Below are 26,540 nucleotides of genomic sequence, written 5' to 3' on the forward strand. Positions count from 1 at the left end.
TAATATAATATAAATAAATTTTTACTAACACCCCAAATACTGATAAATTTTTAACAAATTATATATTTTTTTTAGATATAAGTGTTATTAACAATAAAAATTGGATCAAAAATGTAAAGTATTTTAGTCCACACAAATTCAATGTTGTTTTGCTGTTTTCCTTACAGTTTTGACTGAGTTTATTAATTGGAAAATAAGTAATAAATCAATGAGTACATAAATCCTAACTTGAGAACTCAATCTACTCAATAACCGCTGGGTCTGTGAGTACGGCTCAATACCGAAAACGACTGCGACTCGAGTTAACATCACTCGAACGGCGGCTCACACAGACAGGGTTTCCTCTCAAAGCCGCTCTTTCGAGACTCAGTGCCGGCTCTCCCGCGCTCTCGCTGTCGGGGGATGAGTGCTCGGGTGTATCAACCGTTAGAGAGAATCGGAATCGTCTTCTTCCTCACACACACAACGGCACTCCGGCGGCGCTCGAGTTTGTCGCTTTTGCAGTCTTTTGTTTTTGTTTCTGTTCGGCTGCTGTTACGGCCTCTGCGACCAGTTTGTAGTTTTTGTTTATAGTAGTATCATCTCCGCGGCGAGGCATTGCCGCTGCTGTTGTTGGTGTTTCTCTGGTAGCCGAAGCCTCGACTCAGTGTGCTACCGAGCGTCCGTCGGATGATATTGCAAAGCATCTGAGTGCGGCGTCGCAGAGGTCTGAGCACTTTGCAGAACTGCTTAACATCAGTCTTTAGTGATAGCTCGCGCTTCTTGCTCGCACGCTCGATCGCACGTCGCCGCCGTCGTTGCGTCGCCTTACGTCCCAGGGGTTACGTTGTCTTGGCCGCCGCTAAAAATCAGCACATGCAAATCGGGCTAAGAGGCCCATCATCGAATGGAATAAATTTGAAAAATAATTCACAAATAATACCGACCGAAAGCAGAGAGTTCTGGCCGTCTTACCTCACTGCGAAAGGCGTTAAAAGGCGGCAAACGAAAGCGGAAAACAAAGAAACACAGGGCTAGTGCGCGTGCTCAGCCAGGAGTGCCCTCACACAAAGGTGTGGTCACTCTGCAATAAAAATCTCATAGCAAAAAGTAGAGAAAACATCAAAAGTAACCCAAAAAAATCACACAAAAATCTGTATTTAAAAATAAAAACAAAGTTAAAACCACAAACTGTTTATTTTTAATTATATTATTTTGAAATTAGCCCACATGTGATATGTAAGCCGCGAAATACAAAAACACACATACTCAAGTACCCAAAAGATATATATTAAACACGCTTCATGCTCGCCTAAAGTTCTAAAAGTCAAGTGCATTTCGAGCAAAAACAGCAACAACTCTATACGCTCAAGTGACGTTTTATTGGCGCAAGGTGAACGCAAATGTAATAGCAAGCCAAAAGAAAAACAACAGCGGAAACTCACGAAAATACACAAAACCCTAAATGGAAAGTTCACAATGTTAGGGAGGGCAAACCCCAAGTGCGCAACCAAGTAGACACACTAAGCAAATAAATTGGATTAACTTGATCGGCTGATCGGCCAGTAAAAGCAGGTGAGTTCAAAGGTTCCGGGGGTATCCGGATTTATCAGAGAAACGGAACGAACCTTTCCTGAGACACATCCATCATTCGAACATAAAACTGGGCATGGAGATGGGGATGGGGATCGGAGTTCGGGCTGGAGATGGAGATGGGGAACATGTGAATTTCATTAACGAATAGAATTCATAAAACAAAAAATCAAAAGGAAGATGGCGATGCCAGATAACGCTTGACAATCCGCCTAACTGACGAACTGTCTGCGACGCTCGGGGTTCGTATGATTTAATTATACAAACCATATACACACTCCCCTATATGACACTTATACGACGGCCCGCTAGGAGCCGTGGCCCCAGCTCTACAGTTTGGTGAGAAAGTTTTCTCTCGCCGATCTTTGTTGACCAGTGCACTTTTTAGTGTGGCCATAAAACATGGCTAGATCAACAGCAACAAAAGCAAGGGCAGGGCAAATAAACTTTACGACTATATAACAGAATCAATGTAAGTCAAGTGCGAGCGGGACGGCTGCCCAGATATAGTCGCCGCACATGTTTGCTTTATAATGCAAATAGCGTGTAAAGCTTTATTTGCCAGAATATTTGTTACAAAAATTCGAAAAGCCAGGCCAGATCCATGGGAATGGCATTAACTGCGGCACTGAAAGAAATGACTGCTTTCATCAATGGGGGGAATAAATGGGAGTGGGATTAGGGCTGCAGTCTGACGGATCTACCGAGATCGTAATAATAAGGCATGATAGGTATTTTAAAAAGAATAGTTAACCTTGGTGTTCACAAGGGAAATCTGCATATATACAGGAAAGCTTTTTGTAGGTTTTGACATTTTTGAGATTTTGAGAACACCTCCTTCAATGCATTTTTTCCAGTACATTTCGCCCTGACTCGCTTGCAGGCCAATGAAGAATCTAACTTGAATTGCTTTTGCATGTGTCGCAAATATTGACAGACCCCATATACTCGTACTTAAGGCAAGTGCCTTGTAAGTTTGCCGTGTTCTACAAGTCGCAGAGTGCGCACTTATTCTAGTTAGCTAGGGCAATCTACTTCACAGGTTGGTTTTGCTGGCACCTTTCAAGATCACAGCTTAAGCCTTTTTCCTGCCTCTGAATCCCAGATCACTCGAGAGAAATAAGATGCAAATAGTTTCGAATTTTCTTTAAGATTTGTAAAAGGGTAAGTTTTCTATTTGGAAAATTGTCTTTGTGTATTGACTACATCCGTTCTATTAATTCATTTTACTGTGCCACTATGCACTCTACAACCTGAACACGTATATGAGAATATATGGCAACATTTAAGCTTTGTAGAAACACAATGTTTATATTATAAAACAAACTAGAAAGAAATTTTATATATGCCACCTGAAAATAAAGGTATATTTCTCACTATTACAATCAAATTTAGGTGGCCAAATGGCATCCATGATTCCTGTAAATATGTTTAAATACAATCAGTAGGTTTCCTGACTTATATCCCTTTTATTGCGCCATTTTTGAGAGTGTACCTGGACGGATGACTGACATAAGTTGGCAGGGAAATTAACACATCAAGGTCGTGTGCTGACTTGAACATCCTTAAGGGGTCCGCGGCCGGAAAAGCACAGTCGCCACGAAAGGAGAGCAGAGCAGAGGGACAAAGTGTGAAAGTATTTAGTACGGACGCGTTAACAGCGGCAGCAAAACAAGCTTACAAAATATCAAATGCAAATGTGGCAAGCAGGCCGCAAGACTTCGAGACGGACGGCGAGCAGCAAACACCTGTTGTCAGTTAACATGCCACCTCGCTTCGAGGGGGGGCAGTGGGGATCCGACCTGGCCGAGTCTTCTGCCCAGGAGTGGGTCTGAGTGTGCAGGGTGACTCACGGCGCTACGGCGACGTTCTGGGGGTTCTCGAGACTCTTGGTTCCTGGTGCTGGGGTTCTGCTGCGGCTTGCTGATGTGAGGCAGCTGATTGTCTTCGTCAGTTGTTTTGAGGTGCAGCATTTGCATCGCAATAAGTATTGATATTGTTGTGGGTATTATTATTATTAGTACTATTATTATTAGCTGGCCGAGCTCACTTCGCTAAATGTCAGAATGCCAAGCTGATTTGGAGCGAATCTTCAATCAGTATAAGGCGAGCACTCGATAAAATGTGTGCCGATCAAGTACCAGTTCAAATTATGGTTATTAAGAACAAATAGTTGTTTACGAACATAGGAATATCTTAGGTATTTAAAGTATCCTTCTATACATCAATAAAAAATGTAAATATTTGAAGCATCTGAAGAAAAATGGAAAATCTAACTGGTTGTGAAAATAAAATCAAACTTTGATCATACAAACACTTAGCTTAATTATTAGCTTACATTAGTTATAATATTTACGAATTAAAAATCCAATATTTTAACCTTCCAATGTTTATTTACAGCCCTTCAGTTGAGTCCTTCGAGCTCGGCGAACCCCGATTACCATTATGATGAACCAGGACAACCCGTATGCGGTAAGCGATCTCACATTTATATCGAATTTATCATCAGATCACCTCCATCAAACAACTCCGAAAGAATAAACAGAAATATAAATATTTTACGATCTAAATATTGAGCGAAGCCATAAAAAGTTTATGACTTTAATAATTTCATACGCGACAAGAGAGCAAGACAATTTCGGCGCAGAAAATCTCGAGATATTGATAAGATATGTATGATATGGCCCCAAAAACATCAGCAAATCAAAGCGCTTCCGCATTTTCGAATCCGGGCGCAAAATGAATTATGGGGTTCGGGGTTTGGGGGCATGCATAATTGCCCAACAACAATAAAAGCGACAGAAAGAGCGACGAAAATTGTGTGTAGCCTAAACCAGTTTACACAAAAATCTAACGACGGCCAACAACGGCGAAAATATTTAAATGATGTCATAATTTTAATAGGAGAAAAAAACTCATAACAATCATAATACAAATCCGAACTACGTTAAGTATTGCCAGCATACGCGATTCACCTGTCCGGTCTTTTGTCTTGGGCACCGGCTCGAAATTAATGCAGATCAATTAGTTAATGCTAAGCGAATTGCGTCTTCCCGCGAGACTCGGGCAATCCACATGCATAATTTAAGGCTTATTGTCTAGGAGGGCAGCTCGAGAAATATGGGAAGGAGAGAGAAGGCGAAGAAAACACCTAAGTTGCTGCTAACATGGCACTAAATGTCAATATTTGAATATTAAATTTTATTTAAGTGCGTTTTTTATGATTTTAAGCTGATTTTCGCTTAGTCGATCAGTCGAATGCCGGCAACGAAGCGTCTCAAGCGGCAGAAGGCTGGCTAAGCCAGAGCCAGCCAAAAACATAAACCAAGTCGAAGATCTCACAGCCCAAAGAGGCGGTCCCGACGTAGTGTTAATTAGCTGAAATGTGAGACGATAAACTAAATGTTTGATTAAAATGAAGGCAACAACAGCGGCTCGAATTTGGGCCACTTTTGAAAACGATGTCTTCGAGCGGCAAGTTGGTAGCGTTAGCTCATAAATTTATGAATATGAAAGAGCTGGCAACGAGTATGGAATTCCACTCGATAAGGCTAGGAGTTCCGAAAATGTTTTCTTAGTCACATTCTTGGTTTTCATAAAGAATAAGACTTAAAGGCATATCCAATTCGAGATATGTGGAGTGAATATTAGGAAACCATTAAAATAAATTTTAATCCGTGTATATCTAATATGCAAAAACTAAAAAATAAGCGAATGCTAAAAATATCTTCCTTATGAATAGCCATAATTATTTATGCATATTAGAAACTAATGGAAATAAACTCCAATATTTAAGACAGCTAATACAACGACGTATCAAGTTACTAAAGCTTGGATGAGAATGATCTAAAACAGCCTTAATTAAATTTGAATTTTATTAGAGCACTTAATAAAACAAAATGAAGAACTGGCATTAGCATATAAGTTTTTGAATGTACGCTATGGCTGGTGGAATTTTCATTCGTTTCCAACGATGCAATTCTCATAAAAAACCACCAAATATTTCCACTAATGAAACCTTAAAGCTCAGCACTCCACGAGAAAGACACACAAATCTGCATTAGCTGACCATAAATGTTCGAACGTTTTAATGTTCTTGCAACATCTCCATACTGCCACGACCTTCGATACAATCACGCCTTCGAAATCCCGTTGATGACATGAAGCTTCGGAAAAAAAGAAAACTAATTTCCACGGGCCACCACTGGGGGGCGGGCCGGGTGAAAATGCATTACAATGTTATGATGTATGTGAGAGAAGCTCACTTGACTCCGGGAACGAGGCTCGGTTCCCATCCTCAGCCTCCATTTTCCATCCGCAGCCCGAGTTTTGGGGCACACGCATCTGGGGGCTTTGGCAAATCTTTTCTATTTGCATTGGCAGCAGATGAAGAGGCTGCTGCCACCGCTGCTGACCATTTTGGTCATAAACATTTGCGTAATGGATTTTCTTCACATTTTCGTGTGTGTCGTTCTCCTTTGCGGCTGCCAGCGGGCAAACACACAAAGTAAATTAATTACGAGCCATGCCAAAGTGCATATTTCCACGTTGGAGGATTCTTTCGGCGGCAGCGCAGAAGCCGAAGCCGGGAGAAAAATTAGTTATAAATGCCCAAAAACTAAATAAGAAAAACAGAAGCAGCAGGCAAATTAGCAAAGGCCCAAAAACTTACACACACCGAAATGTAATTACTGCACTTACCCGGACGCTTGTGGCTTTGTTGCCGTTTTCGTGGTCGGAAAAGCAGTTGGCTGCAGAAGTAGAAGACAACATGCTCAGCGGCTTCATATGTGTAGGCCATTTTTCACATGCGTAGCCAGTTTGGAGTTTGGAGGCGAAAAACCAAAGCGAACACGGCTTGAGGACGATGAGATGAGAAGCTGTAAAAGTTGTCCGGCGTCGGCATCTCCTTCTCCTACTTGTTTTACCTCATCCACGTCCACATCCTCTCCTGCCGCGGAGTGTGTTTTTTTCGGAGTGTGTATGTATATGTTGCGGTTGATAACTCAATTAGAATGTTAAATTTATGTTCGCAACAAGAAATTAACTTGCAATTAGAAAATGCCTGACTTGCAGCGCAAAACGTAACGAAACGAAAGACTTAGGACACGAACTTGGCAGGCGGGAGTCTACGGGTTGCAAGGGGAATTGGCCATACCCTTCCGAAAAATTGGGCTTATTAATTTGCAAGGAAAATTATGGATTCATTCATTTAGGAAATGGAAAAGCCTTTTATAAACCAAAAATAAAAAAAATAATACGGATTTTTCCCTTTTTGCCTTGTCCTAATTATCAATCCATTTACTACAAATATTTTGCTTGATCTATCTAAATATATATCATTTTAAAAACTTTATTTTCGATTCATATATCCAAATCCAGTCCAAGTATGATACTACCCATGCTTAGCAATTATTTCTACCGCAAAACAAATTGAAACAATTTAGCAAACGAAGCTAAAGGCAGACACATAGATTCGTATAATTGCCAGAGCAAGTTGTAGGGCAGCATAATGGAAGCGTGGAGAGGCTAGGCCGCGACTTTGGACAAGTCTATTGCCATGGTTTTTGGCCGAAAACTAATGATGATGATGCACTGCACGCATTTGCACTATTTATAATTCGTGCGCCGACGACGAGGAGGCGGAGGATTGAGTGCCAAAAGATCAATGATCAATCCTGGACTTGATGACTCTACTAGACGGAGCCTTAGAATCTTCATGAGTTGCCTGGCAGACAACTTCATTTGTTTGCAGATACATTTCACTGGGATGGATGGCACAGATGGCTTCATGCGGCGGAGGTGCCTTTTGGCACAACTTTGATTTGGTGGGCCGTACATGTGTAATCAGTTTTCGGAGCGATTTTCTCCCGCAGCCGCCGCTCGATGATTAATGAGCGAAATTAGCCAGTCCAAAGCCCCCAAAGCCATGTGAGGGAACATGCCACATTGCACCGGCTGGATGGCAGAATGGTTCTGCCAAGTTCGTTAGGCTCTTGCCAAATGACTAAGGCAGCGAACTTGAACGAACTACACACAATTACAGCGCTCTTAAAACTGAACTTCCTCCCGAAAAGCGAAAAAGAAACAAATCAAGGGGGGAAAAAACAGAGAGCCAGAGAACCGAAATTGATGCTGACTTTGGCTTCCACCGCATGCATCATGTCATTATATCCGCTAACACAGCCAACTGGATAACCTTGACAAAAATCCTACAGCTGAATGCATTAGTAGACCAAAAACAGCAAAAACACCGAGAAAACCAGCAGTGGAAGCCACAACTGGCAGAAACTAACGACTTGCAAATGCGGCCGGTACCGAACAAAACGCTATTAAACTTCTATTATTTAAGTACTACATTGTGCACTGATACTGAAAGCGAAAACGAAGAAGATCGTCGGTCAGCCGACGATAATGAGACCCCAAGACTCCGAGTTTCCGAGACTCCGCGTAGCTAACAGAGCAGAAATCCCAAAGCGACCCAGTACTGTTTGCAAAATTATGCAATATTATGTAATTATACAGACAATCAGCAAGTGGGAGGGCCACCAGCCAGCCAGCCAGTCAGCCACGCAGCCAGCCAGCCAGCCAGCCACCACAAGGCAAGGCTTGCGTCTAAGGGGATGTGTCTGCTCTTATTGCTCACTCCACGCCGATAGCAGCGAAGGCTGAGGTGCCGGGAAATGTGAAAAAATGTGAAAATGATTGGGGAGCATTATTTTCAAATTAGCGCGTGGCTTAAAGATAAGTTGGGGCTGGGTGGCCCTCCCCTTTCCCACCGCCCCGCCGCAAGTCAACCAAGCAATTTCAAGTGCTCTAAGCCTCATGGCTTCCCAGGAAAATATTCTCTAGTGGTTTTTAAATGCTCTAAAAAGCCGGAATTTTGCGAAAAGGCATTTGACGGTGAAAAAGGATCTCTGGTAATTTTCTGATATTATGAAATAAAGTGTGATAGTACTCTTGGATATTCGTTATTTGGGGTGTCGCCCCTAACTTTAACCCTCACATTTATAAATCTTTTTCTTATGATCCTTAAATATATCATTTGTTAATAATATTTTAAAGGGAAATTATTTTTTATTTTCTATGTTCCTCTCTGTGTCACTTGTTTACCACTTGTACTTTTGTAGAATCAATTGCACTGCTTTCCAAAAGAGTATTCCTCGATCGACCCACGCGCCTCTGGCTTCTTTTCCGTTTCGCTTTTGCTTTCGTTTTCAAGTTCAACACTTTGCCACCGCACAGAAACTGTTCCAACTGGTTGCCCCGCCACTTTATTACGCTGATAAGTTGGCGCCTAATAACGAGAGTGGATCGAGGGGCTCCGGAGGAGTGGGGCCGCCTGCAATTCGGTGCGGGCCCTTTCCTCAAAGAAGCGTAACAAAATTGTTATAATTTTCGGTTTGTAATCCATAATAAAAAATAATGGTGGAGGTGGAGGTTTATTTTTCTCGCTGTGGCTTAAGGTCAAGGTTGTGCATCGTTTATTGGAGTCAAGTTGGCGTGGTTAGGCGAGCGAGCGCACCGCATAATGAGCTGCCAAATTGTTAGAATTGTTTTCGAGTCAAGGCATTACACATTAAGCCAAGACCCAATCATGAAATTAACAGATATCCCCCGCTCGCCCACGACCTCTGCACGACTGTGAGCCAAACAGAAACTAAACAATTTAGCCCGGCAAATTGAATTAAATGTATATAAATTGCATATACTATAGGCAAATAGATACACATATATCGAAGATCATTGCATGCCCGCGTCCGCTTACATTAGATCTGAGCTTGAATCTCCGGGCTCAGCTTCGGTTTCGATTTTTCGATTTCAGTGGCGCAGCGAGCAAATTGTGCCCATTGTTGTATTAGCTGTTTATTTTCAAAGCGCACTCGGCTACTAATAACAAATGCCTTTGTTATTGTTATTTCTATACCATTTTGCGCACACACGTGACGGAGATTCCCCCTTCTCGGCGCAATTGGCGGGGGAGCTGGCATTGAGACGGGATTGGGCAGAAGTCGAAAAGTAAATATCAACAATGCCAGTCCAATGATCATTTTTTGCCCAAATCTCTGCGAGCCTTCTGTTATTTTTGATTCCCACCAGTCTGCGCAGACCACAAGTTAATTCAATTTTAATTCATCGTCTTTTTAATAGTTTTATGGAAAGTGAAACCCAAGTTTTTATAAGGTCTCTGGGAATAACTTGATTCAATAGAAAGGGAAATTCGTGTTCGCTGTCTGTTTGAGAGGAATAAAAGAGATAAGATATGGATTTATATTTGTTTTAGAAGAATGAGAAGAACACATTAGCTAAATCGAAAGACTTAGGCAACAAACATTATTTTCTAAAGCTAATTTTACTATGGGATTTTTCAAATTCATACTTTGCCTTTTTTACCAAAAGAAAAACAATCCACTTAAGCACCTTCATCGGAAATTCCTTGCGAAATTTTCCTTTAAACTTTAAGCACTTCCTAAATTTCCCCCTCGACGCCGACGCAGAAAACAAAAGACTCGGGCCACAAACCTTTTTCATAAATCACCCGAGTAATTTTTCTACCAAACACTCTTCAACTTGGCTAGCTTTTTGGTGAAATGGTTCCCATAGTGCACTTCTGGCCCCAACCCAAGCCAAAAAACCAAAAAAAAAACAGTCAACCACATAGCACAGGCACAAATTGCTCGTTTCGCAAAAACACAACAGCAGCAGCTACAAAGCTAGCAACAACAGGCAGCTGAGGCCACAACAAGTACAAGCTTTTCACTGTGCACTGCTCTTATTTAATTGACTTTTGACTCCCCCGAAATCCACGGGAACAACAACTGCAGCGTGGGGCTGGGGAAAATCGAAGGGGGAAAAAGCCAGTGAGTCAAAGCTTACTCAGATAACAACGAGACAACAAACAAATAAATCGCATACAAAGAAATAGAAGCTTGAACCAACAGAAAGAGGGGGAAAAACAAATAAACAAACAAGAAACGGCGAGGAAAAAATAAAAGGAAAGAATTGTTGGCTCTGCAAGTGCAAATAAAAGGAAAGAAAAAGGAAAACGGCCGGGAGACGCGGACACATTTACTTATCGCGCCTCTTTTCAACAAGAAACGGTGGCAACTCTGCCACAGCCGCGGCCAGCAACAAAACACATGCAAAATTGCCCGGTGAGTTGCCAAGGCAGGCGGATCGAACCGAAAACTGGCGAAACATCTGAATGCTGCACTGGGAGATATTATCTGACTTGATTTATTCCATTGTAAAATTGAACTACCCTTATAGGTTATGTTTATTTCGGGGGTCCTAATGTTGCCAGATTGATGCTCTTTTCAATACTTATTTTGGTATTTTTTAAATACTCACTTAATACTGCAATCTTTGCTGAAGAGTTAAGTACTTCGTTAGTTTAAAGTCTATCAATGGGTTTGAAATAATTCCTAGTGAAATTTTAATTCATTTTGTAATTTAATTTACCTTTCTTTAATATAAGAATTAAAGGTTCAAGGTTAGATTCATACTTGTTAAAAATAATACCATCCCAATTACAAATTTAAACATTCAAATTACTTATCAGTTTGTGGTACTGTTGAAAGTCAATAAGTACTACAAAACCCTTAGTACCCAATGAAATCAATGGGAGACCATTCAATTTCTCTCAGTGCCGCCTTTGACCAACTTCTGCTCACTTCTGCCGCTGCCTGCGCCTTCGCCTTTTGCCGGCTTCTAATGATCCAATTCCCACGAGCCGCGACGCCGATGACACTGGCTGCAAGGTAAAGGAGCAGCAGGCAGCGTGCAGTAGGCAGCTGGTGCAGACAACCGACCACGACGACACAGAGGAGCTTCCAATGCAAAAGCCAGAGGAAAAAATAAGAAATAGAAGGTGGAGGTTCGCCTCTCGGCTCCTCGCCTGTTTAAACAACTTTCAAAGTTAATAGTCTGCCCGGCGTCGAGACGCTTTGGCCAAAAAGCCAACCACACCACCACGGCCACATACCAAACCAGCCCGCAGCAGAGCCACCTAGCCACCAAGCCAAACCAGCAGGAGTCTGGGGCCTCTTCCATGAATCATTTTTCTTGCAGGCAAAGAAAGCGGCTGCCTGCCACCGCCTAAAATCCACCTCCACCCGCTGCATTCGGTGCTTGGTGGGCTGGTGTAAATGTTTTGCAAGTTGGCTGTTATAATTTTGTTCGGCTTTTATGGCCCCACCACACACGGGCAGCGAGATGGCCGAAAGGAGGGCAGTGGGTGGGGAGAAGGAGAAGGGTGCCCCCCACGTCAGATGTGGCGTATACGTAATGTGAAAATGTCTACTAATTAAAATGGAATTTGATTTTGAGGATTCCATGGCTCCTGCAGCGGTCGAAAAGCGTGGGAAGAATTTCAGCCGAGTGACATGATGATTTGATTCGAGGGGAGAGCGACTGACATTGATTGCCTTAACAAAATTTTAGGGGAATGTTTGGAACCACAGGTTTTTGAGCAAATAAAATAGATCCAACATCTAAACAAATTTGTTAAATATTTTGAAGATATATCAATTTTATAAAATATATTTTTTATGCATTTTCATTTCCTTCAATAAATATTACTTTTTTTTTATTTTTAGTGACCATGTCTAAACTAACTCTGCTATTCAAGGCCAGCTTTGGCCTGCAGCTTAGGCTGACAATTTTCAGACAACCAAGTCAGCAATCTATCCATCCAACCATTCATCCGCTCAGCCATTCATGGTGCAATCCATTCATTTTGTCGCATCCTCTATTTGTCGGAATTGTCTGCCTGCCATGCTGAGCACAAGATTTATTTCCAAAGTTTTATCTGCACTTGTTTTTATTTTTATTTTTCCATTTATGTTTTTTTCGCGGGCCCCCCTGTTTGATTCGCATACGTCAAGTCGAGTCGTTGGCATCTGGTGCAGTTCAAATGCTCATTGAATCGAACAGCAAGCTTTTTATGCCAAATCATGGATAGTAAAAATCACAAAAAGCAACTTAAAATGCAATTTTCCAAGCGCTCACTAATTTGTTAGCCAACTTTTGTGGCCTTTGTGGGATTTGGTTGGCTGTGATTAATTTCGTCGAGCATTTCACCTGCGGCAGCGGCTGTCAGTTGCCCCCAACGATATGAATACACTGGGAGAAACGGCCTGCGCTAGCACGGGTTTCCTTTGGCAAGCCCAGACACACGAGTATATATGGCTAATATATGTACGGAGCCAATTCCGTAAAGACGCGCACGCCGAAATGTCAAGTCAAACACTTGTAAGCAACAATTGGCACAAGTTTGTTAGTCTGCCGTTGCCTCGCTTTTGCCTGAGCTAACATTTAAAATTGTAACAAATGCCACAGCGATCGGTGAACGTGTGGCTGGCAGCCAACAACGAGGCAGCAACAACTGCCCCAACAACAACCACAGCAGCTAAACACCAAAGGCAGCCACATTGAGCATTGCATTTGAGTCTCGGAAACAGAAGAAAACCTCGCACATTTTGCACGCATTTGCATAACGAGAAAAATGACTAAGAGATGCTAGAACGATACGGGAATTGTGAATACACTAACTGTGGACTAGTATTACAGCTACAGTTTAAAATAAAATAGGGAAAATGAACAAATGTTCTTAAAAATATGTCTGAAATATAAGTGATGTAACTAGTCAAGGAAACAAAAATGTCAAACAGTTTGACGGACATCTGACTTTTGCAATTAGTCTTTTTTAATTTTTCGCTTGAAATAAAGTTCCTAAATGTGTAAAAATGTATATTATCTTCCCCTAGTTATAGGTTGAAGTTATTAAATTGCAGTTTTTTAAGAGAACTCTTTTTTCACATTCAAAATCGGTGAGAATTTCCTTTCCAACGCACCGAAATTGCTGTGCAAATATTACCATTTCCAATTTCAGCATTGCAAATTGCACTTAAAGTTCTCAGGAAAATGTGTGCCCGCGCCCCCCTCGCCTTGGCAGCCCACTTCTCCCACTTGACGTTTTCCTGTCAATTTTTCAGCATAATTTGTACCATTTTTGTCGGGAGATTTCAAATTTTAAGCGGAAATTGCACAAACACTTGGCACATGGGCGCTGAAAGCCGCTCTCTCGTCGCGGAGACAGAGAAAGAGTTAGCAGGGACGCCCGGTGAATACAATTTAAATTTCACATGAGCTCATAAAAATAGTTACAAATTAATTATAATGACAAACAGAGACGAGACCGAGACCAGGAATAAAGGGGCGGTTGGAGGAGGGGCGGGTCGAGCATTATAAATCCAAACGTTTCCTGCTTGACAGCTTGAAGAGCTTCGGAGCTTCAGAGCTCCATAGCTTTATAGCTCCGGAGCTGCAACAGTAACAGAAACTGACGGCAGTGATGATGCTTCAAGTTGCAAACTCTGCTAAGCACTTTTCATCATCGCGATAATCATCATCAGGGGCATGATCATCGCGGCTCATAATTATAGTGTTTGGCTTTGGCTTTTATGTAGCTTAAGACAGCAACAACGACGACAGCGACAGCGACAGCGACAACGACAACAATTAGCTAAGTACGAAAATCAAAACGAAAGACTTAGGCAACGAACTCGCCCGACCAGGCGGACGATAAATGATGATGGATTGCCTTTCCAGGGGTGTTGAGGCCCAAAAAACGTCGAAAGAAGAGAAAATCTGAGGGAGTTACTGTGTGAAAAGCAAGGGGAGAAAATAGTGAAACGAAATAAGGGCGTTTTCATTGGCCATTCAGTAATTGTCAAACAAAACATATATCAATCATCAAATCAAGTTCGCTTGAAGAGATTTATTTGGGAAAAGAGTCTTATTGGATTTGATAAGCAAATTCGGTTAGGCGATATTCTACAAGCTGAAACAAATTTTTAATAACATTTAGTTACTGTTAAAAACACAATGAACCGTTTATTATATGAAAGATTCATCTGCTGAAAAGAATTCTCCCTGGCCAAACTATAACAACTGCGAATAATTTCCCCTCGCAAAAGATATTAACAGAAAGATTTCTCATGATTGATCACTCCCCTGAGGGGTTTCGAAGGGCTGGCCCCCTGAAAATGTGTGTAAAATTTGTTGTGCGTTATTTTTTTGACAAATTGCCTAAGCATAAAGGCCGCGTGACTAAGCAAAGAGGAGTGCTGGGTCAGGAAAAGCGAAAGAAATGCGTGTGTGCAGCTGAAACTGCCTCAAGTATTTGTAATGCGGCGGAAAAAAGGAGAAGAAAGAAATGAAAGCCAGAAAAAACGTATCAAACATGCGATATAACCATTTTGACAAATTCCGCTCCTCTTGGGCAGATCGACTGGGGAATAAACGAGTTTGCATAGCCAACATGACTCATCTGATTGGCTGGGGTTGGCTCGAAATCTGCGACCAGAGCAATCGCCTATTTACCTTGCAGCTGCCTTCGGAGGTTGATCGCACTAGTTGTGAGCAGGAGAGTGTAATCGATTTAGATTAATGCGAACACAAGTCATTGTATGCAGCCTGTTCTATTGAATTTCATATTAAACGGGCCTAATTAAATAGCGTCTGATTAGGCACTTCCCTTTGGAAATTAATTCGATTTAAGTGGCCCCTCATCTTTGCTTAATTGATTTTTGTTATTTTATAAAACTTCTATTAGTAATTGGCCATAACATATGCTTCTGGTTGCCAACAACTGAAGCTACATCATAACACTAATAAAAAATAGCCATTAAATATCGAGCTAGCATAAGGTGTTCTTTTAATATCTCCTAATGAGTGGCAATACCGAGGTCCATTAAATTTTACTCCGCTGCTTTAGAAATCAGAATATGAATAGAAGAGCCAGCTGCACTTATAATACTCGTTAGTATCTACTCACTACTGTTTAAGTCCAGTTTAGGTGCAGTCTTAGGCTAATCGCATTTGTTTATGCATTCGTATCTGCTCATCACTGGCAAACGGGCAACACCAACACACGGAGCGCTCCAAACGACCGTCTTCAGTGTCGACGAGTCATGAATGTTTATAACAAAAAAAAATATGAAACGAAAAAACGAAAAAAAATTAAAAACTAGAACAATTTGCCGCAGCGCACAATGAACAAAGCGAGGCAATGGCTTTGTGCATGATTTCATTTTAATTAAATTATGTTTTTGCCTCTAGCCTGCGCTTTTTTATAATTGCATGCGAATCATGCTGAGGGGGAGGGGAGATCCCCCGACCTGCGATCCGCGCACTAGATGTGCAAATTTGAATTAGTATTAGTACATGCCAGCCAAGGTCAGGCAATTATCATAATTTTTTGCCTGCCAAAAAGAAGCGAGGAAGGCAAAAAATGAAAATAAGCAGAAACTTCGACCGAGCTTGGACTTGGTCTTAATGGCACTTAGCTCTTAACAGCTTCAGGCGAGGCAAGCCGGGCTCAAAACTGGAGTAAACGTGCCTTAAACGAATTTTAATAATTTTATTTAATTTTTTTCTGCGGTCGCTTCTTTTATTTGCCCAGCTTAATAAGCCATATAACAAAGCATCTTATTATTACACATACACCGACGTTTTTTCATTGCATCATCGGGGCATGAAAAATTATAAATTCTACTTGCTATTTTTGCTGCGCGTTAAGGTTAACAACCAAACAACATCAAACAACAAACAGAACAGCAATCGCCATAATTAATCACATACACAAAATCAACAGCATCCACTATTATTGTGGACGATGACTGGTGGAGTTTTTGGAGGTATTCATATTTTTTGCTGGCGTCTGTTTGTCTTGGATCAACTTGTTGCACTTCTGAGGAACTGGGGGAACTTTTATTTTCGGAAAATATACCAACTAATTAAAATAAATTGGCATTGTGAAGTCGAAAAAGCTCATCAATATTCGCAGCCCATCAATAACCCGGGCGCAGACAGAAATATTTTGTTAGTCGCTTAAGAGAACAAATTGCTTGACAAAGAAAAACGTTATTAATATTATGTATATTTAATTAAAATCTTGCAGACGATGTGGTTTTTCAACTGGCACATTTGCCGCTCTCGCATCTAATTTATAACACTTTCACTTAATGGCCGGGCTAATTGTGACTTTGAATGTTTTTCGGGGCAGTGCTGCTTACGCTGCTTTACGCAAATTATGCAATATAATAAAAAGCTGTCTTTGTGAACAAATTAAAACAGGTCTGAATGAGGAGGGTCAATTAAAAAGATTATAAATAACTTACGGTAATTATAGGTTTTGCCGTTCTGTCAAGCTAATTATGTTTATATACTCGTATATAAATATCGTTTGACTGTTTTTAAGTATAGTATTGATTTAACATCCATTAAAATAAATAATAAAAATGTTATTAATGTGTGTGTAATTACAAAACATTTTGATAAAAAAATTTCCAATTAAAGGAGTAATAAGGAAAAATAATGCCTTTAATGCACTAATGTTGCAATTAAAATTCCAGTAGTTTATAAAGTGCAATAAAATACATATATTAAGCTCCCCTCTTTCATTCTAAACTTTTTTCATTAGCCAAATCGAGTTGAACCCACAAATCAAAGTGCGACACTTGGCTTAAATTCAAGCGTGACACCCAACAAATAGCTCTGGAATACATAGTATGAACAGAGATTCTGGCCAATATTCCTTTCCCACATTTCACCTCCCTCAAAGCCAGTTAATTCCAGAGCCTTGGTAAGAATGTGTCGCTTGTCCGTTGTAAAATAAATGTTTATGGCTTTTTAATATTGCACATTGTCTGCATAAATTTCACGGCGACGCTCATCTGCAACGTGTTTGGGCCCTGTCTCTGTCTGTCCCTCTCTTTCTGGCTGACTGTGATTTAAAATCAAACTAAATCTGCTGCCAATCCGCAGGTTGTTGAAACTTGAAACTCATAATTTTTAATTTATTTTATGTGATTTTTATTTGTCGATTAATCCCAGGCAGGCCGACAGGCCGGCAGGCTGGCAGGCAGCAACGGCCAGACCCGACGACGCTTTATGAAACCTAAACGTAGGAAATTTATTTCCAACCCAAGTCGAGGGGCCCAGACCCAAAGTCGGGCCGAAAACTCACCTCCAACTCAACACATAACACGAAATCAGATTAGCATGTTTTACAGTCAAACAAGGCACCTACAACAAGCACAGTCACTTGGCAGAAAAGGAACCCAGAGCTGAACTAAGCCAATCGCCATGGCATTCTTAGGAGACCCCCACCTCGGGGATTTGCTTATTGGAGGAGAGGCGAGTGAAAAAGTGAATGTGTTGAGTGCTTTCTCCTACTTTGTAATGTGCCAAATTGTTGTGGCCCCCAAGAATTATGGCCGAGAATCGCCCGTGGGCCAATAGCTGCCATAAAACACAACAAAGCCTTCGGAAAGCTGGCCAGCACTTGGCTCGGGGATGAGTCCGATATGGAGTGCATTCGCAGGCCCATTGGCTACCAGTTGGGCAGCCAATTTTCGGTTACCTCCATATATTTGAAGGCATTTCAATTGGTCTGCGCTCGGAGCATTAGCTTCGATGAATTGGCTTTCAATGAAATTTAAATGGTTTACGGAAAAGGTATAAGCCGTTACTTAACTGAAAACCCCATTTAAAAAGAAGTATAATTTTTAGTTATTAAAATATTTATATTGGTAAGCATATATATTTTTAATATATTGACTATTTACCCTCTCAAATTTTTTCATTTAGAATTAGTTGAAAAAAAAATTCTTAGGAGACTTTCCCTCAAAATATAAGTGTTTTTAATTTTTTTATTTGTTACGAACATTTCAAATACAAATTCGAAAAGGTTTTAACATTTAATTTGTTCAAAAGCCACTACCTGAATTATTTTTTCATTTTTTTATGTTTAACAAAAAATTGACAATATTATATAAACCCAAAAAACCGTTTGCAACTTCCAAAAAACACACTGAAAAGTCTCCCACGATCACCTGGTCCTGAGAGCACCTTCTCCTTGCCAAACGTACCCCTGTTTGCATGTGCGCGTGTCATCAGAGTTTTTGCTCCAGTTCCAGCTACAAGTGGCAATAAGGAAAACGCAACTCCCTCCGATCCGATCCCCCAGCCCAATTTCAACCTGACTATGGCAAGCCAGGGGAACCCAAAAAGCCAACTCCTGGCCAGGCACCCAAACAACAATTGATGGCAATTTGTTGATAAACATTTCGCTCGCAATAAATAAACAAATATTCCCTCAGCTACAAGTTGCGCCTATTTGCGAGGGGCAGCTGGGTGAAAAAGGAAGGTACAGAGTTGGCCATATAAATGCAAATGCTGCTTGTTTGCTCAGAGTGTGTGTGTGCTCTGAGGCAATTTTTCATTTGATTCCATCTTCATATTTTATTATGGGCCCCAGAAGAGACGCTTGGCCCGGTGCACTGCAAGGAAATAATATTATAACTATTATTGGAAGAAGCATTAAATATAATAATATATTTACAAATATATACCTATGAAAAGCAACTCTTAAAAATGCAAAAGCCCATGCTTTTTTATAATATATTGTTTTGGAACCAGTAGATTTTTCCTGGATTTTCTCCCTGTGCAGGGAGTTCATGGTCGGGTTTCGTTGCCCATTTGTTGGGGGCTCCTTTGGGCCCGTTTCCCATTTCCATTTGTCGTCGCTCGTTTCTCGCTTTTCGTTTGTGGCCGTGCTCCTTTTCTTTCGTTGATACCAATTTCGCGATATGACAAACTATGTTTGCATTTTAATTTTTAATGCGTGTGAATTTCGCTGGCGGCTGGTTTTCCAATTCTCTTTGGGGGACTCGAAGCGAGATGGAGAGCTCCAGATGCTCGTGTCATGATTTGCTGTAGCTTTTAATTGAAATTTTATGAATTTATTGCCTCAGTTTCAGTGGGGTGGGTGGGGGATTGGGTGCCGAGAGGCTTAGAGATCCCCCCCAAAAAATTACTTACAATCCCATTCTCATGTCTGGTGTTCTGTTCGTTCCCATTGCAGATGAATCAGACGTGCAAGGTGTGTGGAGAGCCGGCGGCTGGATTCCATTTCGGAGCCTTCACATGCGAGGGTTGCAAGGTGAGTTCGATGTTCGGATTAATTTGGAATTGATTTTATCTAGTTCGGAATATATTATGCTCCTTACGTTAAGACGATGCTATCAAAAAACGGTTATAAGTAAAAGATATCTAGCTTTTATAGCTTTGATCTCAGCTCAGTTAATTTTAAATGCTATAATTATTAACCTTAAATATATTTAAATACCGTATATTTAACTTTACATTGCTTGCATCTTTGGCTTGGTTTTCAAAGGGGGCCAATTATAATTTTTTCGCATTTCAGCCCCAATGTTTCCGTAGCAACAAACACTTTTGAACAAGCATTCCTCGGCGGCCCAAAGTTTTTCATATCAATCGCTCCAATCGATTTCAATAAATCGAATTCGCCGCCTTCGTGATGCAAACGCCGAGCAGCAAAAAAGTTATGAGGCCATTCTCCTCGAAACTGGAATGTTGGGCTCATCATAAAGGACGGGGGAGTAGCGGCAACAAATGGCTGCCCCAGGCTAAGGTCAAAGTTAAACAAAGCGCCCCACAAATAATTGATTTAAATACGAATGCTCCTTTAATGGTGGGATGATCATTTTTGTTCGTTCCGTTTCGTTTCTTCGCCGACTCGCTGCGCGTTCAGTGGAGGGATTTGATTTTGTTATTTATTTAGTTTTTTGTTTGATTTTTTGGCCGTTGTCGTTTTTTCTCCGCTTTTTTGCCCACGCCAAGGAGAAAAGGTCAACTAACGTACAATTTGTGGGTCAGCGTTATTTGATTTGTGCTTGGGCCTCGTTCGCAATGGCGTGGGCCTCGCTTGGCTAATTTAACGCCCACAAGAAGACGAAAAAAAAACACAAAAAAAGTAAGGAGGCCCAAGAAAAAACAAACAAACAAAAGTGAATCTGCCTTGATGCACAAAATTGCTTGTAAATAGTCGTCCGTCCGCCTGCTTCTTGAAACGAAACTGAAAACTGAAGACCAAGTCGCAGAAGAACGGGCCTGAAATCCTCCGTTTCCATTTCCATTTCCGACCCAGTAATCTTGATGCCCAATTAACCTTAAAAGTGGATTTTCGCATTGTTTCTGCTGCTTTTGCTGTTTTTGTTTCTGTCTCTGCTCAATTTTGCGCTTCGTCGTCAGCATCACAGCACCGGTGTTTCTTCCATTCAAAGCTCCACCTACGATCAGAAAACGACGGCAACTAACTTGAGTGCTGGCAGTTGCACTGAGAGAAATTTCGCATGCATATAAAATAAAATTTAGAAATGTTCCTTTAAAGGCAATTACTCAAAAGGCCCCGGTATAAATTGGAAATGCTTTTTATGGTATTTTATTTTAAATAAAGGAAAATTTTTTATTGTCTTAAATTTAAAGCGAATTTGTATTTATATTTCTTCTTTTTATAATCAATTCCTAAAAGTGTGTGTGCTTTTAAAGTCTTCAAGTCTAATGTAAACAAAGTATGTGAGTAAGAATGATAAAAAATCAGTTTAATTCTACATAAAATCAATGAACATACATACCATAAGTCTTAGAAAAATACATTTTCTTAATATTTAAAATTTATCCTGTTTTTTCTGCCCAGAAAATAAGTAATATTTATTTGTCACAACATATGATTAACTTATGGTATTTTAATAAATAATCTTTCTTTTAAATATATATAAAATACACACAAAAAATCTACAAAATATTTATAATGAAACTCGCATTAAATTCTTAGAAAGAAGAACTAAAAGGTGGTTAAAACCAAGTGACAATTGCTTTTCCCAGTGCATCCATTCAGTCAGTCATTTAGGCAGTCTGTCCCTTTGGTTGATTGCAAAGCCAGGCAGGCGGGCAGGCCGTGAAGCGTTGGTGATTTACTGCCAACATTGCAACTTGGCATAAGTGTTGCACAGCCATAACCTTTGCAACATGCAGCAGTGGCAGCCGCAGCAGCAGCAACAGCGGCCGTAGCAAAACAGCAACAGCAGCAGCATGTCCCGGGCTTTTGTTTCTTTCGCAGCTTTGGCTCTCAGTTCGGCTTTTCATGGCTCCTCCGCATTGAATTAAATTGTTTGTTTGCTTTGTTGCAATTGATTGTGTCTGTGGTGCCCCAGCCAACGGTTAATGCCGGAGGTGTAGGTGGTTGCCGCTTGTGCATGTCGATTCGCCTTACTTCTTCTTTTTTCGGCGGAGCGTTTAAGGAGGTCTGGGTCTCAGCAGCCCCGAACCAGCCGATGAATCATCACTAAAATATAATGAGATATTATTGTCGAGCATTGAAAGCGTTTTATGAATGACATCATGGGCTGCGTCGAAAGAAGTTGCTGAAGAAGCATGAATTTGATGGGGGTGGAGTCAAGAGTGTTATGGAGTGGTTCGACTGAGATATGTTAGATATTTAAGGCACTTAAATAACAAAAAATTATATATATTCTTATAAAGAATCAAATTTAAAGGTACTTCACCTTGAGGGACACACAAATTGGGAAGCATTACATTAAGTTGAACTACTAATTTGTTTACATTAAGGTTCTCAGGAAAATATCATTTTAATTATACCCGTTAATTTTATATATTTTTTAAAGAAAAAATCATATTCGATAGGAGAAAAAAAATATATTTAAAGATTTACTAAGTGCTTAATGATTTTAAAGTTAAATTAATTATACGACGTGTATGCCATTTAGATTTTTGTCGTTTCTACATTTCTTATGAGTAAGCTTTATTGCTTTGATTATATTACTTTTTTAATAAATCAGTGAAATATCTAATGTTTGGTTGAAATCTTTGCTTCCTAGATAAAAATCTAATTTTAACCGACGGCAACAGTGCGTATTAGTGATGCACATTTAGGCCAATGCACAGACTTTTCCACGCACTCTTAAAAAAATATTTATTTTGTTAGACCATTCAAACGTAACACTTATCTTGTACATTAACAATATATAGATTATTGATCAAATATATAGTAATTTACGAATAAATAACGATATTTTATTAACCGACTTGTTATCCTTTATTCTTCAAATTACAGTCCTTCTTTGGCCGATCGTACAACAACCTGTCATCGATCTCGGACTGCAAGAACAACGGCGAGTGCATCATCAACAAGAAGAACCGCACAGCCTGCAAGGCGTGTCGCCTGAAGAAGTGCCTCATGGTGGGCATGTCGAAGAGTGGCTCCCGCTACGGTCGCCGCTCCAACTGGTTCAAGATCCACTGCCTGCTGCAGGAGCAGCAGCAGCAGGCGGTTGCCGCGATGACGGCGCACCACAACAGCCAGCAGGCGGGCGGCGGAGCAGCAGGTGGCTCGGGCGGTGGGCCAGGAATGCCCAACGGGGTCAAGGGCATGTCGGGTGTGCCCCCACCGGCGGCTGCGGCAGCGGCACTTGGAATGCTCGGCCATCCGAGTGGCTATCCGGGTCTCTATGCAGTGGCCAACGCTGGTTCGGTAAGGAGTAAAGAGGAGCTGATGATGCTGGGACTGGAGAGCAGTGGCGAGTACGGCTCCCATAAGCATCCCGTGGTGGCCTCACCCTCGGTGAGCTCCCCCGATTCCCACAACTCCGATAGCTCCGTGGAGGTGAGTTCGGTGCGGGGAAATCCCCTCCTGCATTTGGGCGGTAAATCCAATTCCGGAGGATCTTCGAGTGGTGCCGATGGCAGTCAGTCGGGCGGAGGAGGAGTTGTGCCCGGGCGGCCACCACAGATGCGCAAGGATTTGTCGCCCTTTCTGCCACTACCCTTTCCGGGTCTCACTTCCATGCCCGTGATGCCACCACCTGCGTTCCTGCCCCCCTCGCACCTGCTCTTCCCCGGCTACCATCCCGCCCTGTACTCGCACCACCAGGGTCTGCTGAAACCCACGCCGGAGCAGCAACAGGCCGCGGTGGCTGCGGCGGCGGTGCAGCATCTGTTCAACTCCAGTGGGGCTGGCCAGCGTTTCGCCCCCGGCACTTCACCATTCGCCAACCACCAGCAACATCACAAGGAGGAGGATCAGCCCGCAGCGCCCAGAAGTCCCAGTAACCACACCAACAACAACCACCTGCTAACGAACGGTGGGGCAGCCGAAGAGCTCACCAAAAGGTTTTACTTAGACGCCGTGCTCAAGTCCCAGCAGCAAAGTCCACCGCCGACAACAAAACTACCGCCACACTCGAAACAGGATTACTCAATTTCAGCTCTGGTCACACCGAATTCGGAGAGCGGCAGGGAAAGGGTGAAGAGCAGGCAGAGTAATGGCCAAAACGAAGAGGATGATGAGGCGAGGGTGGAGGAGATCATCGATGGAGCCGAGGATGAGGAAGAGGAGGAGGATCTAGTGGTCTCCATGACGCCGCCCCACTCACCCGCCCAACAAGAGGCGGAAACCCCAGCCGAAGAGCTGCCAAATCCCAGTCCCGGCCAAGATAATCCCATCGACCTGAGCATGAAGACCACTAGCAGTTCCCTGAGCAGCAAGAGCAGTAGCCCCGAAATCGAACCGGGAGAGACCGAGATCTCCAGCGATATAGAGAAAAATGATACAGAAGATGATGAGGACGAGGAGGATCTGAAGGTAACGCCAGATGAGGAAAGATCCGATCCTGAGGCGGAGGCTCGTGAAGAGGAGGACAACAGTACCACGGAGACAGTGAAGACCAGCATTGAGAAGAGCCACAACAACAACAACAGTATCAGCAACAACAATAACAATAATAATAATAATAATAGTATCCTAAGCGACAGCGAGGCCAGTGAGACGATCAAGAGAAAACTGGACGAGCTCCTAGAAGCCTCCACCGAGAATGGAAAGCGGCTGAGGCTGGAGGCCCCCGTTAAGGTGGCCACCTCGAATGCCTTGGATCTAACCACTAAGGTCTGAGAACGTTTACAACAAGAAAAACCCACTGAAAACAAAATGACAGTTATCAGCCACTGAAGATCGATGGAGGCAATAGAAAATTAGCCCCCCGCTAAGACACCACCAAAAATGAGAAAAAAACTAAACAAACCGATACAAAATATACGAAACAATAAACGCATGTGAGTTATATAAATAACACGGAACATGGAACGGGCTCTTTGGGGGCAGGGAATTTTGACTCTGATTAACAAGCGCTAAATACGAGTTCGTGCCGTTTTGGCTAGATGTTATCACATCGTTTAAAACAACTAACCAAATTGCCCAAATATGCAAAAGTCGAGCGGCCCCCGACCAGGGATTTGCATATTGGGACCGAAAAGTATAACACAAATGTTATCTTTCCATAATTTATGCACTGAATTATAAACAAATTTTTCGGTTGCCCGCAAGGCGGCAAGTATACAAGTTCAGAAATCTAAAGTTATAAAGAAAAGCTAAACAAATGATGAAATGTAGAAGAAACTGTAGCAAAATATGCAAAAAGAGCAGCTTATCTGTATCGCGTGTGCATAATATCGTAGTGGAATTTGTAATCTCTAAGTTTCGTTTTCTTCTAAGCTATAAACCATATATAAAGTATAATATTAGACGACCTAGCTACTACTTAGGCATTTTCAATACCCCCCAAGAGTATTTGTTAGTTTAAAAAACATAAATATCGTTCTGTAGAAGTACCGCTGGTAGACAAATTTTGTGTAATCTCGTTTGGGGATTGCCCGAGTTATTAGTCACAATTAGCAAATTTTAAATGTACGAAGAATCCACGGATGTAAATGTAAAGCAAAGCGCACAAAGTTGTATAGCAAATAGCATAAATTATTAATCTTAATGTTGCATAAGTATTTTTCCTTTTCGTGTGATGATTTGGTATGCAAATCAGTCGAAATGATGATCAAGAAAATTATTATTGCTGTCACCACAAGAAAATACAAATAAATATTTAGATGAACACGAGTTTCTTGTATTGATTGGGCTTGGTTTGGGCTTGAGATCGGGTCTGGGTACTAAGACCACGTTACACGATCTACGAGATCGGCGGAGAAAGCTGATTTCTCAGACTCCTGCGGCGCTGCTTTGCCCGATGGCAATCAATAAAGAGAAGTATCTGCTGGATAAATGTGTCGCATAAAATGTATCTTCTCGCGCCGGCGGACGGAGCAGCTTAATTAGAAATTATCCCAGCGCCGAGGAGCCGGCTCTTAACCTCCTTAACCTCTTTCACACAACCTGCGATTCCCACCATTGCGCAAAAAGAACTTCAGGCACTGTGCATACCAGCAGCCAATCAATCCGAAATCTATTTCAATCAATCTTTGCGTAATTGTAAATACTTTCAGCATAGCTGCAGCTCCTCTTTCCCTCGCGATCGAGGTGGATCGACACAGAGCCACCAAGACAGACTGGCAGACGGACGGGCAAAGTCGACGGCAAATGGCGCGAAAATTATAGCAAAACGCTAGACTTTGGGACCTGGATTCGTTTCTATTTATTTCACACTTGAGTTGATGCACAGCACCAGATTGACATTTTGCAAATGCCCACGGCACCGGAGGAGGCAATTGCCAATTGGCAAAGTCGCAGCACAGAAGCTGTGAGCGATTCGAGCGACAAAACGCTGCCGCTGCCGATGCCTTCTGGGCCCTGGGCTCATGAATGAGGCTGAGCTTCGATCAATCACTGAGCGGAAATTCGTAGCTAAATAACCAAATACTAAATAAATACTAAAGAATCCTACGCAAATAGGATATCCCTCAAATAAAAGTACGTCTCTTATATGTCACTTTTTTCTTAAATTTATTAATATAGTTTTAAATGATAAATAAGTAAAAAAAATATTTTTAAACAAATTCTGTAACCTTTTAATAAAATAAAGTCCCTTAGATGTATGTTTACTTTACAAAAATATATTTTAATATTATTATTGGAAACAAGTTGGTTAAATTTAGACCCCATCAGTTTAAAAATACATCTTACAATATTAATTATTTAATATTATTATCATATATTATATATAAATAAAACGTATAGATATATTAATTTAAAAATCCTACTGAGCTTATTATATTATAAATGATAATGATTTCATATA

The 26,540-nt window shown here is 41.4% G+C and overlaps 1 protein-coding gene across 1 annotated transcript; it reads left to right on the forward strand.

Moving 5' to 3' along the window:
* The first annotated feature begins 602 nt into the window (after window positions 1-602).
* On the forward strand, window positions 603-25,400 carry LOC108028667 (knirps-related protein). The gene is made up of 4 exons (XM_017100600.3): window positions 603-1,554; window positions 3,973-4,044; window positions 19,505-19,582; window positions 22,577-25,400. Exons 2-4 carry the CDS (start codon window positions 4,018-4,020, stop codon window positions 24,407-24,409), a joined length of 1,938 nt encoding a protein of 645 aa, XP_016956089.1. The 5' UTR covers window positions 603-1,554; window positions 3,973-4,017; the 3' UTR covers window positions 24,410-25,400.
* Window positions 25,401-26,540: the final 1,140 nt, after the last annotated feature.

The sequence above is a fragment of the Drosophila biarmipes genome, chromosome 3L, assembly GCF_025231255.1.
Source record: "Drosophila biarmipes strain raj3 chromosome 3L, RU_DBia_V1.1, whole genome shotgun sequence".
Lineage (NCBI taxonomy): Eukaryota > Metazoa > Arthropoda > Insecta > Diptera > Drosophilidae > Drosophila > Drosophila biarmipes.